Below are 16826 nucleotides of genomic sequence, written 5' to 3' on the forward strand. Positions count from 1 at the left end.
TTAGCAGCAGCAGCAGCAGCAGGATTGGCATACACAAACTACTATATATAAAACAGAAAGGTGGTAAGAACCTACTCTTGAGCACAGGGAACTCTCATTTAATACTCTGTAATGACCTATATGGGAAAAGAACCTAAAAAAAGAGTGGACATGTGTACACCTGAAACTAACACAGCAGTATAAATCAACTATACTCCAATGAAAATTTAAGAGTTATCAATGAAAAAATGAATAAATAAAATGTGTGCACACACACACCATGAAAATATATTCAGTCATGAGAAAAAAGGAAACGCTGTCATTTGTTTACAACGTGGATGAACATTAATATCATGATATGAGACAGACCCAACAATGAAAGACAAGTATTTTATGTATCTCTTATAGTGGAATCCAAAATAAAATGAACTTGAAAACTCAGAGAGGAATGGTGGTTACCAGAGGCTGGGAGGTGGGGGAATGAAATAGATGGTGTTTAAGAATATATTTGGGCTTCCCTGATAGCTCAGTTGGTAAAGAATTCACCTGCAATGCAGGAGACCCTGGTTCAATTCCTGGGTTGGGAAGATCTGCTGGAGAAGGGATAGGCTACCCACTCTAGTATTCTTGGGATTCCCTTGTGGCTCAGCTGGTATAAAGAATCTGCCTGCAATGCAGGAGACCTGGGTTCAATCCCTGGGTTGGGAAGATCCCCTGGAGAAGCGAAAGGCTACCCCACTCCAGTATTCTGGCCTAGAGAATTACCTGGACTGTACAGTACATGGGGTCACAAAGAGTCGGAGACAAATGAGCAACTTTCACTTTTCACTTTCACTAAGAATATATACTTGCAGCCAGTAGATAATTAAGTTATGGAGATCTAATCTAACCATAATTATAAACAACAAAACTGTATTACAGCAAACTTGCTAAGAAACTAGATCTTAACTGTTATCATGAGAAGAAATGATAATTGTGTGTCATGATAGAGAGGTATTAGCTATCAATGACAGTGATATTACAATAGAAATAAATGTTATAATTTTAAACTTACACAATTTTATGTCAATTATACCTCAGTAAAATTAAAAAAAAAAAAAAAGCAAAAATCTGATATGCTTTTCTGCTTCTCAAAGTCCTCTAAACCTGCTTCACTCCTGCACACCCTCCATCCCCCAATGCAGTTAGAACGAGGCAGATCTTCCTACTCTTACGTGCTGCCATCGTACTCCTCCTCCAATTACTTGTGTTTGTCTCTGACCACCAAGAGATTCCAAGGTCTCAAGTACAAGGAGAATACCTTTCTTAGTACTACCAGCATCTCCAACAGTACCTGCCACATAGCAGACCCTGAATGATTTCCATGAAACAGACAACCATCAAATTAAATTCTAGGTATGCCATTTACATACCCCATTTAGGTAACATTCATCAAGTTTTCACCATAAATTCACTTTATTATATAAAGAGCAATAAGGTAAAAAAAAAAAAAAAAACAAGGTCATAAACAGTAAAATGTTTTCCAAATGAAACTGAAAAATCTTTTAGAAAAGAACCATAGATGTAATACTCATAATTTTAAGTTTCACATGGTCAAAAATCTGCAGAAGCCTGAGTAGCAGACATTATGATGACTCTCGAGCAATAGGTCAAATAAATAATGGATGGTGATAAGTCAATAGTGTAAGAAATATGATTTATATATAAAGTAGAAAAAACTTGCTCTTTTAAAATATGATTTTATTTAAAAAAAAACTTGCTCTTTTAAAATAAATTTATTTAAATGCGAGAACATCACCAGTGGCTGAGTTAGTTCTTTCCCCTATAATTCTGATTTTCTTTTACCTAGTTGGATAATTTAATTCAGTCAGGTTTAAGGTAATGATGTTTTATAGTAATAACAACCCACAATCTGAGTGTCTTCAAAGACAAATATTTGTTTACTACACATAGGTCTATGCACTGGCTATGCTGGTTTTGTTCCAGACTATGGATCAAGTTCAGTTTTGCTCCATGTCTGTCATTCTGGGTCCCAGACAGAAGGAGCATGTGGGGCATGCTGCTCGCATGGAAGAGGAACACAACCATGGAAACACATACTACTACTGCTCAGACATGGTATACATGACTTTTTTAACATCTCATTAGTCAAAGCAAGCCATCAGGCCAAGCCCAACATCAATGGGATGAGAGGTATATTTGCTCTTCCCATAGAAAAGAAGGAAAACAGGAATAGTTGTTGAAAATCTATCAAAACTATCTATTGTGCTTCATCAAAAGATTATTTCACTGCTGCGTTATTAATGATACAGTGGTAAATACCCAGCTGTGAAATTTATAGTCTCTGCAAAACCAGACTACTCAATGACAGTTAAAACTGCTATAATACTTGTTCTAGTGAATATGCAGGCAAGTATATAAAAGAGCAGATCTCTAAATCTTTTTGAAAAATCATGATTTACATTTCAGTATTGAGCGACTTTCACTTTTACTCAATTACTCTTCCAAAAGAAATTAGTGTACATTTGCAAAATATAATGTAGAATAACATTTTTATTATTGTCAAACATTTTCATTTTTCTTATGACTTAAAAGGCACTCACTAAATGACTTCCAGTTGAAGTTAATAAATCAAAATTGCAATCACAACGTATTTAGAGATGAATATTAAAGCATTATGTAATCAAAACTACTGAGCTATGACAAAAGCTTAACTGTGAGGCTAATTCCTTAAAAACTCTCTATTCCTAAACAAACAAAGAATGAAAATAAAAACATTTTCATCTCAAAAAATAGAGTAAAACAAACTCAAGCAAAGAATGAGAAGCACATTAATCAAGAATGAAGTAGATGATATAATCATTAGAATATTTTAAAAGTAAAATCATTGATAAATTGAAGGGTCATTTTGGGGGGAAAAGGGTGAAGTAAATCTATACTAATCAAATTGGGGGAAAGGGCAGATTATTTCCTTAAAGATTAGCAGGCAAAAAGTGTTAATAATGAACCCATTTATTTTACATTTAAGGTTTCAGGTGTGAACAGTTATGTGAATTTAGATCCAAGTTTATCAGCACAGAACTCATAATACTATTATACAAATTCTTCTATTTGTATCATATTGCCTTAGAAGTTTCAGTTATTCTAGTAAATTATTATCATTAATTAAACATTAACTTTCCCTCCTATTTGGAAGCAAAGCTTTTCACTCTTTACAGAAACAAAATTTTACTACAAACAAAATTTTCATCAAATTATAAAAAATGTTGATGGTGAACATCAACACAACAGAAATCACACAAAAGTATAATAAATAAAACCATCTTATCACTTCATCCTGTCATTCTACAAATGAAGCAGATAAGCCAAAAAGATGAAGTAAGTAATTGAAGATTCCAGAGTACTCAGCTGGGACAAGAACTCCAGTCTCGTGATTCCTAGTCTATTTTTTGGTACTGGATAGAGTTCATCACCAGACACAAGGCCAAGAAATGTTTCTAAAATTTTTGCAAATTATTACCCTGACTGGTTCCACATTTTTCTGATCATGACATACACAATCTGAAGCACAGAGAAATTAAGTATGCTGGTGACCACACCTCTTGGCCACATTCTCCTTCTGCACAGAGGCTTTAAATAGAACTAGTCAGCTATCTCAGAGAAGGCGATGGCACCCTACTCCAGTACTCTTGCCAGCTATCTTCATGCATCAGAACATTTCACTTTACCTTTAAGAATGTCCTGAAAGTACTAAAATTGCCAGCTCTCTTGAATTGTGGCGGCTTCTTACTTCCCATCTCCCAGGATAACAGTAGAGCCTGGACAAAAAAAATGGCCTTTGGATCTGTTTTATGGAAAATAAATCATGTTTGTCCAGAATCGACGGACTTCCCTGTAGCTCAAATGGTAAAGAATCTGCCTGCAATGTTGGAGATCCAGGTTCAGTCCCTGAGTTGGGAAGATCCTCTGGAGAAGGGAATGGCAATCCACTCCAGTAATCTTGCCTGAAGAATCCCATGGACAGAGGAGCCTGGCAGACTACAGTCCACGGGATCGCAAAGAGTTGGACACGACTGAGCGACTAACACTACACCACTAACCATCCAGACTCAGACCTGATGTCCGTTTACTCACAGATTTCAAGCACCAATAAGAGCTCACTGAAAGAAACTGAGGACATGGCATATGACAGCTCTTGCCAGTCAGCTAATTTAAGAGATGCTTCCTTACCTTCAGGATTATAAAGTAGGAGCCTTCATTGACAGGAATAAAAAATTCTTGCCTATTTAGCTATTTCTCTTTCTCTAGAGTTCCACTTATATTCCCCAGTAGCTACCGAGTCTTTAAGCTGCAAAAAGAATATTAAGACTAATTTTCCACATTTTAATTTGGACATTAATATTTCAACTGGGATCCATATTATCTCTTAAAAGAACTTACTCAATTATTGTATTGTACTGTATTGGACAAATCAGCCTATGTTCCATTTAGCTATATAAACTGCAAGAAGTTTTTAAGAGTGAGAACAACCTCAGGGCACATAAGTCTCTGGTTAAAAGATATTCCAATTCATGTTTTCAGTAAGACTTGCAAACACACTGCATTGAAAAAGAATAAACTTGAACAAAGAACAATTTGAGAAGTAGAATTATTAGACGTGTAAATTAATGCCCAAGGACACAAAACAGCAGGGTAGATAATTCAAAACACTAAACCAGTATCATGAAGTTAAGATCATTAATAAACATTCCTTTTACACCTCACTCTCAATGATTCTTGAATTACGTTAGATTCTCATATAAAATGACTCTATTATTTTCACTGATCTCTGTGTGTATACTGATGCTAATGCCATACTCTTAATTTCTGTCATTTTAAAACACACTTTAGTATCTGGGAAGACAAGTTTTAAATGTTTAATAAATACTTTCCTAACATTTATAAACTTTGGAATAGCCTGCCAAATTCTTCATTTAAAATCTCACTGAAACTTTTATCTGGGATTGCATTTAATTTATAAATTATATTGAAAATGAAATACAAATGTTAGAGAGAATGGTTACTTTTGAATCTTTCCATAAAATTCATGTTTTCCCATTTATGTAAATCTTTCATTTCCTTCAATAAAATGCTAACAAATCTTTGTGCATCTACTGCTAATGTTATTCTCAATGTAGTTTTTCCCATATTTTCTCTTGTAATATATGAATCCTATTGACTTGCATATTTCTTTGGTTCTAGTTACCTTACTAGACTCATTAAATCTAGTATATTCACAGGTATTGTAAATATTTTCCATGTACAAAAATAAAAATTTTACTTAGAAAACATTTTTATACTTAGGTTAAACCACTTTGTTCAGACTTTCTATTATAATATTAAGTGACATTGACTATCGAGGGCATTCTTGACTGATTGTGGTTTACTGAGCATTAATGTTTATCCATTAAGTATGGTGTTTGATATAGGTTACTAAAGAATATCCTTTATCAAGTTAAAGAATGTTGGTTATTAATTCTATCAGTAAAGAGTTTTAATTCCCTCAAAAGTTTAATATCAAGATAATCATGTCTCCTTTAAATAATCAATAAAACTTGATTTACCTAACATGTGCCAGTAACTGTTTCCCATGTATTACCCTATGTAAGGTATTAATAGATTTTGTTACTTTTTCCATTGAGAAATGGGGAAACTGAAGCAAAGCTAGTAAGTGGTTGAACTAGGACTGAATGCAGGCGGTTTGGATTAAGATTTCATACTCCTGAATCCACTCATAGCTTCTTGTTAATAAACACTTCTAAGTTTTCTTTGGAAATTTTGCATATATTTTCATTAATGAGGTCACTCTATAAATTTCTTGTGCTATCCTTGTTTATTTTTTGAATCAGAATTGTGTTATCATTATAGATTAAATTTGCAAGTCTTCCTTGGTAACCAGTCTCCAACATGGCCACCGATGATCCCCAACTCCTGATATTTCAAAACCTGTGCATTTGCCTTGCACACTGTATGAGGACAGGTTTATCAGCAGAAAAACCAATAAAATAGGGCATACGTGACAATCACTTCCTCAATTAGATCACAAAACACTGCACCTTCTACATGGAACTCTCTCAAGCCACCATTATGGGAGAAGCCAGCAACCATAAGGAGACATAGGGAGTCTTGTGGAGAGGCTGTCCACAAACTATGTCTCATATACTGAAAAATTGTAAATCAACTACACTTTAATTTAAAAAAAAAAAAAAAAAGACTGAGTCTCATTTCCAACAGCTAAAAGAAACTAAGGTATATCAACTACCACATAAGAAAACTTGGAAATAGATCCTCTAGCTTCAGATAACTATACTACCAGCCAACAGCTTGATTACAACCTTCTAAGAAATCCTGAACCAGACTCACCAGGCTAAACCACTTCCGGATTTCTGATCTTTAAAAACTGCGAGATACAAAGTCTTTGTTATTTTAAACTGCCGAGTTTTGAGGTAATTTGTTATAAAGCAGTAGATAATGAGAAAACCTTCCACAGTATTTCACTACAACAAGCATCAACTGGTTCTGAAAGGTTGAACAGAACTGCTAGATAAGATCTGGTATTTGAGGAAGACGTACATTCAATAAAAGTTTTCCAGGATACAAGTCAATTTAGATTTTTTTAAACTTCTCTCTGCAAAAAAATAAACTTTGTGTTTTCCAAGAATACTATTCATTTTTTATATATTTTAAATATGGAAGTGTTGGTCACTTAGTCGTGTCCGACTCTTAAGACCCCAGGGACGTAGCCCACCAGGCTCCTTTGTCCATGGAATTGTCCAGGCAAGGACACTGGAATGGGTTGCTGTTTCCTTCTCCAGGTGATCTTCCCAACCCAGGGATCGAACCTGGGTCTCCTGCATTGCAGGCAGATTCTTTACCATCTGAGCCAGCAGGGGAGCCCATATTTTAAATGTGGCAATATACAATCTTAAATGCACTTCTATCTCTATAGGTCTAGTATTCCCTTTCAAGTTTTGATATTATGTTTTGTCTATTTTTCCTTTTTTTTCTAATCTTGCTAGTGGTTTATTTTATTCTTCCCCAGAGTGGAAAAATAATTTATCAAGGCTACCGATTTTGAAGGTCTTGTATTTATTTAATTAATGGCTTATGTCATCCTTATTAATCCCTCCTTGTAATTTTCATTTATTTCATCATCCATGTCCCACATTGGTATTGATAATCTTAGTGCTGTCTATTTTTATATCATCCTAAATTTTCACTTCTGATCTTTACTTTAAAAGAAGTGTTATTTTCAGTTATAATGTTATAATTAAAATTTTAGACAATTTTATACTAAAAAGTTGAAAAAAATGTTTGAGGGCTTCCTTGGTGGCTCAGACAGTAAAGAATCTGCCTGCAATGCAGAGACCCCAGTTCAATCCCTGCATCAGAAAGATCCCCTGGAGAAGGAAATGGCAACCCACTCCAGTATATTCTTGCCTGGGAAATCCCACAGACAGAGGAGCCTGGCAGGCTACAGTCCATGGGATCAAAGAGTCCAACACAACTTAGCAACTAAATGATTAATGAAATGTTTATTTTGGCATTACTTTTAATGTTCAGTTGAACTGAATATGGACAGAGAATGCAGCCTGTATGGTTATGTTTTTTTGTGAATTTATTAAGATTAATGTTGCTAACTACTACATAACCAATTTTTGAAAAGCATCCTTGGATTTTAAAAATAATTTCTATTCTCTTGCTATTCATTGTAAAAATTTCCTTTGTAGTGCTATTCAAAATCCTTTTAATCATTACTTCTATTTGCTTCCATGATTCATTAATTTCTGAAATAAATGAAATTTTCCCACAGTTGTAACACATCTTACTATATGGGTAGAATATACTTGATCTTATAACTGCCTTCAGACTTTCACCTGCATTTTTTAGGTACATGAGTGTATGAGTGTGTCTGTGTGTGTGTGTACATACATGTATGTATGTGCATACAAGGTTTAAATTAAAATCCAATTTTGACAGATTTTTAGACAGTAGTTTGTTTTCTATCTTAGAAATATTTAAACTCATATGGTTAACAAAATTTATTTTTAGTAAATCTTTGACATCCAAGACACTTAGATATGTAAATCTCACTAGATGGTTTAGTCACTCAGTCGTGTCCAACTCTTGTGACCCCATTGACTGTAGCCTGCCAGGCTCCTCTGTCCATCGGATTCTCTAGGCAAGAATATTGGGAGTGGGTTGTCATTTCATTAGCTTTATAAAAGAACACTGCAATTCTCTCTTTTCTGCCATAATGAAAATAGAACATATACAGAAAAATTTTAATAGAATGGAACATTAGCAAATTATACTCTAGATGAGGTTTGGAACTCAGAAATTTTTCATGAGAAAATATATTATTATAAAAGATTCTAAGTCATTATTTTCACATCAAGTTTTAATTAAAATGACTACTACAAAAATTGCAATTACTCTCCTCATATCCCAAAGAATAATCCATGAATATTTTATTATCAAATTGTCAATAATTTGATAATAAAATACCTTTAGAAGTTCTAGTTCTTGATAGCAATGTAGGGGGATTCATAACTTACCTCCTACCAGGGACACACCAAATCTACAACTATACAAGGAACAATTTTCTCTGAAAGAAATCCAAAAACTAGCTGAGTGACTCCTACATACTAGTGAAAAAAATAAAAAGACTGATACTGAAATGGGTAGGAGAGGCTGAGTCACAATCTAACTATAAACTCCACTCCTGGTATGGAGACCCACAAATAGGAGGAAAACACACAACTCTTGAGCTTCTTTTTGAGGAGCAAACAATTTGAACTCTATATCTGGTACCCCAGCTTTTCAGACCTGCACCTGAGCAACAAACACCTAAAACATTTCACTCTGATAGTTAACAAGGCTCGTGTCCATGATACACACGAGGCTATAGCGAACTCAGAAAAATTACATAGACAGTTCATGAGGATTCGCTATGCCAACACCCAAGGCCCAGCAAAAAGACAGACGATTAAAATTGCCTAGTCTTTCTGTAAAAGAGACTTAGACACTTATATTAAAGCTTCAGTTTAAGTGGCAGGCATCTAATTTAGGGCATACCTAGAAGCTTATTGAATACTCTCCAAAGACCAAAAAGGCTGGCAAGAGCCACGCTGGTGTCCTCTTCCATCTCACTCCAGGTCACCAGTATCTCCCAGAAAGAAACTTGTGCACATGTCTGGTGGCCTGGTTTTTGCTGCGGCAGCTAAGGAGGTACTACCTTGATCATCTGGCTCTGGCTGTCACAGTGGTTAGCATTTGTCAGCCCCGGAGGACTGAAACAAGTGGAGAAAGAGAACATAAGCAGCAACAACTCAGTGGACAAAGCAGAGAGGTAACAGACAGGCATCCAGTCTTTCTGTGAAAGAGGACTATTGTCCTATTTTCATAGATTTGGCCTGAGGGGAGGGCATCAAATTAAACACAAGTCTAGGGCCAGCTGCAATCTTGGGAACGAACTGGACATCAACTTCACAAAGACCCCGTGCCCAGCCCCAGGTCACTGGTAACCTCTGAGAAAGGAGCTTCTGCCCATATTTGGTGCACCAACTTTTGTGGTTGCTGTCCAGAAGAAATAACCCTTGATGCCTGGCTCTAGTGGCTGGTGGGTCTTGAGTTCATGGATCTATTTGGATGACACAAAGGAAGAAATGGTTCTTAACTATCATGCAGGACTCTGTACACAGAGAGCAGAGTGAAAGGTCCATCTCCCAGATGTCCATGGAAAGAGGTGTCTATGTATAACTTAAAAGCTGCTGCCCAAAGTCTGGCCTGAAAGTTTCAACCAAGATGAATTTAAGAAGACCCACACTAATATATAATACAAATAAATTGTCAAAAGTTAAAGGACAGACAGACTCTTTGAAGAAGCAAGAGAAAAACCTCTTATATAAAAGGGAACCCCTATAAGACTATTAGCATATTTTCTAGTTGAAAAAATATAGAAGGGCATGGTATTTTAAAGCTCTGAAAAAAATTAAACAGCCAAAAAAGAATACTCTGCATAACAAAGTTATCACTCAGAGTTGAAAGAGATTTAAAAAGTTGTCCAGAAAAATAAAACGTAAGAGTAATGACCAATAGTCCAGTCCTACAAGAAATGTTAAAGGGACTTTTGAAGATGAAACAAAAGGAAAAAATATAAACATATAAACCTCACTGGTAAAAATTAAAATATAGTAAAATTAGAAAAAGCTAATGTAAACAAGATTAATCACTTCTATAAAGTGCTAGCATGAAGGTTAAAAGACAAACAGTAAAAATAATTATAAGCACAGTAATTGTCAGTGAATAAGCAAGGTAAGATGATGTAAATGAAGACTTCAAAAATATAAAATATGAGTAAGTAAAAACATAGAGCTTTAGACTGTTACCAAAGTTAATTTGTTGTCAACTTAAAATAGACTATTATAAATATAAATTGTTTTATGTAGGCCTTATGGTAACTATAGAGCAAAACCTAGAGTAGGGACACAAAAGATAAAGAATATAGAATTTAAGAATGCCACGACAGAAAATCATCAAATCACAAGAGTAGCAAGAAAAGTAGAAAGAAAAAAAAAAAGAAATTATAAAACAGCTATAAAATTATTAACAAAATGGCAAGAACTCCATACCTATCAATAATAAAAAGTCATCTTTATCTTACCCACAAGATTCTCACAAATGTACAAACATGTGTGTACAAACACACACAGACTGAAAACAAAGGGATGGAAAAATATACCCCACACTCTTGGAAACCAAGAGAAAGCTGTAGTGGCAACACTTATAAGAGACAAAGTAGAACATAAAACAAAGACTATAATAAGAGACAGAGGAGAAAGAGGTCATTACATAGTGATAAAGGGATCAATATAATAAGAGGATAGAACATTTGTAAATATGTTAGCACCTAACATAGGAGCATCTAAATATAAATACAAATATTAACAGACCTAAAGAGTAAAACAGCCATACAATAATAACAGAGGACTTTAATACTCCACAGACATCACAAATAGATATATTTCTAGAAATACAACCTTCCAAGACTGAATCATTAAGAAACAGAAAAATTTGAACAGACTGGTAGGTAACTTGAAAGGAAATAATCAGTAATCAAAAATCTCCAACAAACAAAACCCAGCATCAGACAGCTTAACTGGTGAACTCTACCAAATATTCAAAGAAGAATTAATACTAATCCTATCAAATTCTTCCAAAAATTTGAAGAGAAGGGAATACCTCCAAACTCATTATATGGGACAAGCAATATGCTGATACTAAAAGCAGTCAGGACACCACAATAAAAGATAATTAAAAGCCAATAACCCTGATGAACAGAGATGCAAAAATTCTCAACAAATATTAATAAGCTGAATTCAACATACAACAAAAGTATCATACATTGTGATCAAGTGGGATTTATTTCCAGGATGCAAGGATGAATTGACACCCTCAAATCAATGTGATACACATTCACAAAATTAACCATATAATTCATATGAGCATCTCAAAAAAAGCAGAAAAAAAGCATTCAACAAAATTCAACACCCATTCATGATACAAACTCTCAACAAAGTGAGTATAGAGAAAAAGTACTTCAACAAAATAATGGCTGCATATCACAATACTGCAGCTAAAATCAGACTCAAGGGAGAAAAGCCGAACGTTTTTTTCTCCATGATCAGCAACAACTCGGGGATACCTACTCTCACCACTTTTATTCAATACAGCACTGGAATTCATAGCCAGAGCAATAATGTAACAACACAACAAATGAAAGGCATCAAATTCAGAAAAGAAGGAGAAAAATAGAAACTGTGTTGTCTCTATTTACAGACAACAGTACGTTGTCTCTATTTACAGACAACAACATGTGACATCCTGAAAACTCTTAAGACTTCATTGAAAAACTTTAAACGAACAAATTCAGTAAACTTGCAGGATATAAAAATCAATATACAAAAATCTCTTACATTTCACTAAGAATGAATGAAGAAAGATAAATTCATGAAACAATTCCACTTATCACTGCATCAGAAGGAATAAGCTACCTAGAAATAAGCTTAACAGAGGAGGTGAATGATCTGTACCCTGAAAACTATATGTCAATGACAGACATTAAAAAAACACAAGTAGATGTTAAGATATCCCACACTCGTGGATTGGAAGAGTTAATATTATTAAAATATCCATATTACCAAAAGCAATTTATAGATTCAATGAGATACTAAAGGCATTTTTCACAGAAATAGAACAAACAATTCTAAAATTTGTATGCAACCACAAAAGACCCTACTGCTACTGCTGCTGCTAAGTCACTTCAGTCGTGTTTGACTCTGTGCGACCCCAAAGACGGCAGCCCACCAGGCCCCGCCGTCCCTGGGATTCTCCAGGCAAGAACACTGGAGTGGGTTGCCATTTCCTCCTCCAATGCATGAATGTGAAAAGTGAAAGTGAAGTCGCTCAGTCGTGTCCAACTCCTAGCGACCCCATGGACTGCAGCCTACCAGGCTCCTCCATCCATGGGATTTTCCAGGCAAGAGTACTGGGGTGGGGTGCCATCTAAAGCCAAAGCAATCTTGAGAAAAAGGAATGATGTTGGAGGCACCATACTTCATTTCAAACTATATTACAGAACTATAGTAATCAGAATAGTTTGGTATTGTCATAAAAATACATAGATCAATGGAATAGAATGCAGAGCCCAGAAATAAATCCAGGCACCTGTGGTCAACTAATTTGCAACAAAGGAGCTAAGAATATACAATAGGGAAAGGACAGTCTCTTCAATAAATAGCATTGGAAAAACTGAACAGCCACATGCAAAAGAATGAAACAGAACCACCTTACACTATACACAAAAAATATCTAAAAATGGACTAAAGTCTTAAGCATAACATCTGAAAACATAAAATTTTTAGAAGAAAACAAAGGTGGTAAGCTCCCTGAAACTGGTGTTGGCTGTGACTTTTTTGGATTTGACACCAAAACCAAAAACAACAAAAGTGAAAATAAACAAATGACACTACATCAAACTACAGAGCTTCTGTACAGCAAAGGAAGCCACTAACAAATGAAAAGGTAATATAATAAATAGGAGAACATACCTGCAAACTGTGTATCTGAAAAAATGTTAATATCCAAAATATATAAATGAGTCCTATTAACATATTAGCAAAAAACAAACAAACGCTTTGAAAAACGTGCATCACTTCTGAATAGACATTCTCCCTAGAAACATATACAGAGAGCCAACAGGTACTTGAAAAGGTGCTCAACGTCACTAATCATCAGGGAAATGCCAATCAAAACCACACTGAGATAGTGCCTTATACCTGTATGAATAGCTATTATCAAACATTAAGAAATAAGAACTGTTAGTGACCATGAGAAGAAAAGGGAACACTTGTTCACTTTGGTGGGAATATAAATTGATGAAGCCACTATGAAAATAGTATGGAGCTTCTTGAAATAATTAAAAATAGAAATATGCTATCCTGCAATTCTCCTTCTGGGTACTTATCCAAAGGAAGCAAAAGCACTAACTTGAAAATACATCTGCATCATTATTTATAATACCCAGGAAATGGAAGTGCTTATGCTGGAAGCATCCATAATGATGAATAACAAAAAATGGTGTGTGTATACACACACATACACACAAATATTATATTATTCAGTCAAAAACAAACAAACAAACAAACCAGGAAATGTTGCCACTAGTGACAACATGAATTAACCCTGAGGGTGTTATGCTAAGTGAAATAAGTCTGTCAGAGAAAGACAAAAACCATATGATCTCGCTTATATACAGAATCAAAAACAAAACAGCAATCACACACACACACACACACACGTGCACACAAAACATAAAACAACCAACTCATAGATACAGAGAACAGGTTTGTGACTGCTTGAGACAGGGGGTGGGTAAAGTGTGTGAAGATAGTTAAAAGGCATAAACTTCCAGTTATAAAACAAGTAAGCTTCCAGGATGTAAAGTACAGCTTCATAACTATAGTTAATAATACTGCATGGTATATTTAAAACTTGCTAAAAGAATACAACTTAAAAATCCTCATCATAGCAAACAGACAAAAAAAAAAAAAAACAGCACTATGTGTGGGGATAAAAGTTAACTAGACTAATTGTGACAATTATTTCACAATATATACATATATCAAATCATTATGCTGAACACCTTAAACTAATCTAATATTATATCTCAATAAAATAAATTAAATACCTTCAGATTATATTTATGAGCTTTATCCAAAATAGTTGGCACCAAGTTATCAGTAGGTTCTCCATTCTCATCATTCAAATCAGGTGGGTACCAAGATAGGGCTAGTACACCTAATAGAAACGACCAAAAAGAAAATAAAAATAAACATAGGAACAGAAAAGACTACAGGTATTGTTAAAAGAAAAAAAAAAAGGCAGACAAGGACAGTATTAACATTAAAAAGAAACATATTCAAATAATGTTATTTTGTTACTTTACTTAGATATCACTTTTAGTTATTCGATTACTTGGTATACTCAATACTTTAACCTTTTTCTCAGGCATTAGTATCTTTTAATTAACAGATTTTAGTTTTTAAAATAAGTTTTAGATTTACTGAAAAGCTGTACAGAAAATAAGAGTTTCTGCATTCTCCTCTCCTACTCACCATCCTCCCATGCCATACAGTTTTTCCATTAATATTAATATCTTACATCAGTGTGGTAAATTTGTTACGACTGTGATGAACCAATGTAGATATATCATTTTTAACTAAAGTCCACAGGGTTTACATTAGGGTTCCCTCTTTGTATTGCACAGTTCTATGGCTTTTGACAAATGTATAGTGTCATGAACCCACTATTTATTACAGTATCACACAAGGATAGTTTTACTGCCTTCAAAACCCATTGCACTCCACTTAATAACTCCTCTTTCTTCTTTTCAATCCCCCAGAAAATAACTGATCTCTTTACTGTCTCTATATATTTTGTCTTTTTCAGAATGTTATATAGATAGAATCATAAAGTAATATTTTCAGACGGGCTTCTTATACTGTGAAATGTGCACTGAAGTTTCATTCATATCTTTTTATGACTTGACAGCTCATTCTTTTTATTGCTAAGTAACATTTCAGTCTATCAATATGCTGTAGTTTATCCATTTACCTGTTGAAGACATCTATGTTTCTTAAAAGTTTTGGCAATTATAACAATAAACCTGCTATAAACATATAAGTGCAAATTTTTGTGTGGATCAGTATCACTTAACAAAAGACTCAGTGATTTTAAAATTACAGTTTATCCCTATAATACCTACTTGCTTTTGAACTAATAAACTACAAAAGGAAAGTTTTAAAAACAATAAGCTTGCAAAGAAATTACTAACTAGAGGAAGAAATCTTTGAAATCAACTAATTCAAAGCCTCATTTAAAGCAAGAGGCCACTAAAAGTATGGTGAAAGTGAAAGTGTTAGTAGCTCAGTCACGTCTGAGTCTTTGCCACCACATGGAGTGTAGCCCACCAGGCTCCTCTGTCCATGGAATTTTCCAGCAAAAATACTGGAGTGCGTAGCCATCCCTTTTTCTAGGGGATGTTCAGGGATTGAACTCAGGTCTCCCACATTGTGGGTAGATTCTTTAGTTTGAGCCACCTCTAAATCATTTAACAGACTCTTTATGACAAGAAGAAAAATACAATGTTATCAAAAGACAAGCATGTGGAAATGAAAATAGAAAACAATAAAGGCAAAGTTAGAAACCAGCAGAGAACTAAATTTAAGACTTAAACCTTGTGTTACCTATGTCATGTAAAAACAGAAGGGCTTCCCCAGTGGCTCACTGATAAAGAATCTGCCTGCCAATGCATGAGGCATGGGTTCAATCCCTCAGTCAGGAATATCCCCTGGTGAAGTAAATGGTAACCCACTCCAGTATTCTTGCCTGGGAAATCCTGTGGACAAGGAGCCTGGCAGGCTATAGTTCATAGGGTCACAAAAAGAGGTGGATACAACTTACCAACCAACCAAACAAAGCAAATACAAGAAAACCAATACAAACAGAGCAGTTCCACCTACAGAAACAAAACAGAACTCGGAGGTTAAGTTAACAGAAAAAAAGGTATCTGTCCCCTATACAATTTTATTTTATGAAAAATATAAAAACAGCAACAAGAACACTGAGGCAGAAAAAAAATTATAATACATGGGGCTCCAAGGGAGCTTTTAGTTAGCCATGAAAGCAGTCATTAAAAAAAAAAAAAAAAACTGATGAGGAAACTCTGGAGACAACTGATCAAACATTTAAGATGCCAACGTTCCCAGCTTTATAAAAAGTACATCAATTTCTTGCAATGTGATTGTAAACTTCATATAAATTGATTGCAAAGTATCACCAATGAAAAGCAACAATACAAATTTTCTCAACATGGGACCTATCGAAAAACCCTGGAAAAAAAAAATGGAGAAAGAACATGAGAAAAGAATATAAAGTAGAAACATACAAAAGAAAGTTTATGCCACAGAGTTCAGAAAATTATGAACATGGCATGTTTCCATGAAATTAAAAGCAAAACAAGATTCCTATTTCTAATAGTAGATTAGGATACTCAGACCAAAATTCCCAACAAAAACAAATTATTAAATAAAAATGGGAACAAAAAACTTCCAAAAGTCAAAGAGCTGAAGACAGTAAAGAACTACCTACCTGTCTAGAATGAAGTGAAAATGTGAAGTCCGAGAGGTAACTGAGCAAGGAAGTCAGTCTGCCCTAAGCATAACTGGCAGAAGTAAACCAGCCCT

The 16826-nt window shown here is 34.6% G+C and overlaps 1 protein-coding gene across 13 annotated transcripts in view; it reads right to left on the reverse strand.

The window, feature by feature from the left end:
* Nucleotides 1-16826, reverse strand: part of MANEA (mannosidase endo-alpha) — a 551677-nt gene that overhangs the window by 16246 nt on the left and 518605 nt on the right. For 8 of the 13 annotated variants that reach the window (XM_086317688.1, XM_086317685.1, XM_086317689.1 and 5 more), the window contains 2 exons: nucleotides 14270-14379; nucleotides 3708-3797 (listed from right to left, as the gene is read on the reverse strand). The exons of 2 other annotated variants lie outside the window; for them this stretch is intronic. In XM_086317688.1, the coding sequence (XP_086173814.1) occupies nucleotides 3708-3797; nucleotides 14270-14379 (200 nt within the window). Of the gene's footprint in view, nucleotides 1-3707; nucleotides 3798-14269; nucleotides 14380-15827; nucleotides 15950-16826 lie in introns of those variants that run through there. 3 more of the 13 variants (XM_086317691.1, XM_086317690.1, XM_086317695.1) reach the window with 2 other exon arrangements.

Source organism: Bos grunniens, chromosome 9 (assembly GCF_055505025.1).
Source record: "Bos grunniens cultivar Pamir isolate PY7600 chromosome 9, Bosgru_T2T1.0, whole genome shotgun sequence".
NCBI classification, from domain to species: domain Eukaryota; kingdom Metazoa; phylum Chordata; class Mammalia; order Artiodactyla; family Bovidae; genus Bos; species Bos grunniens.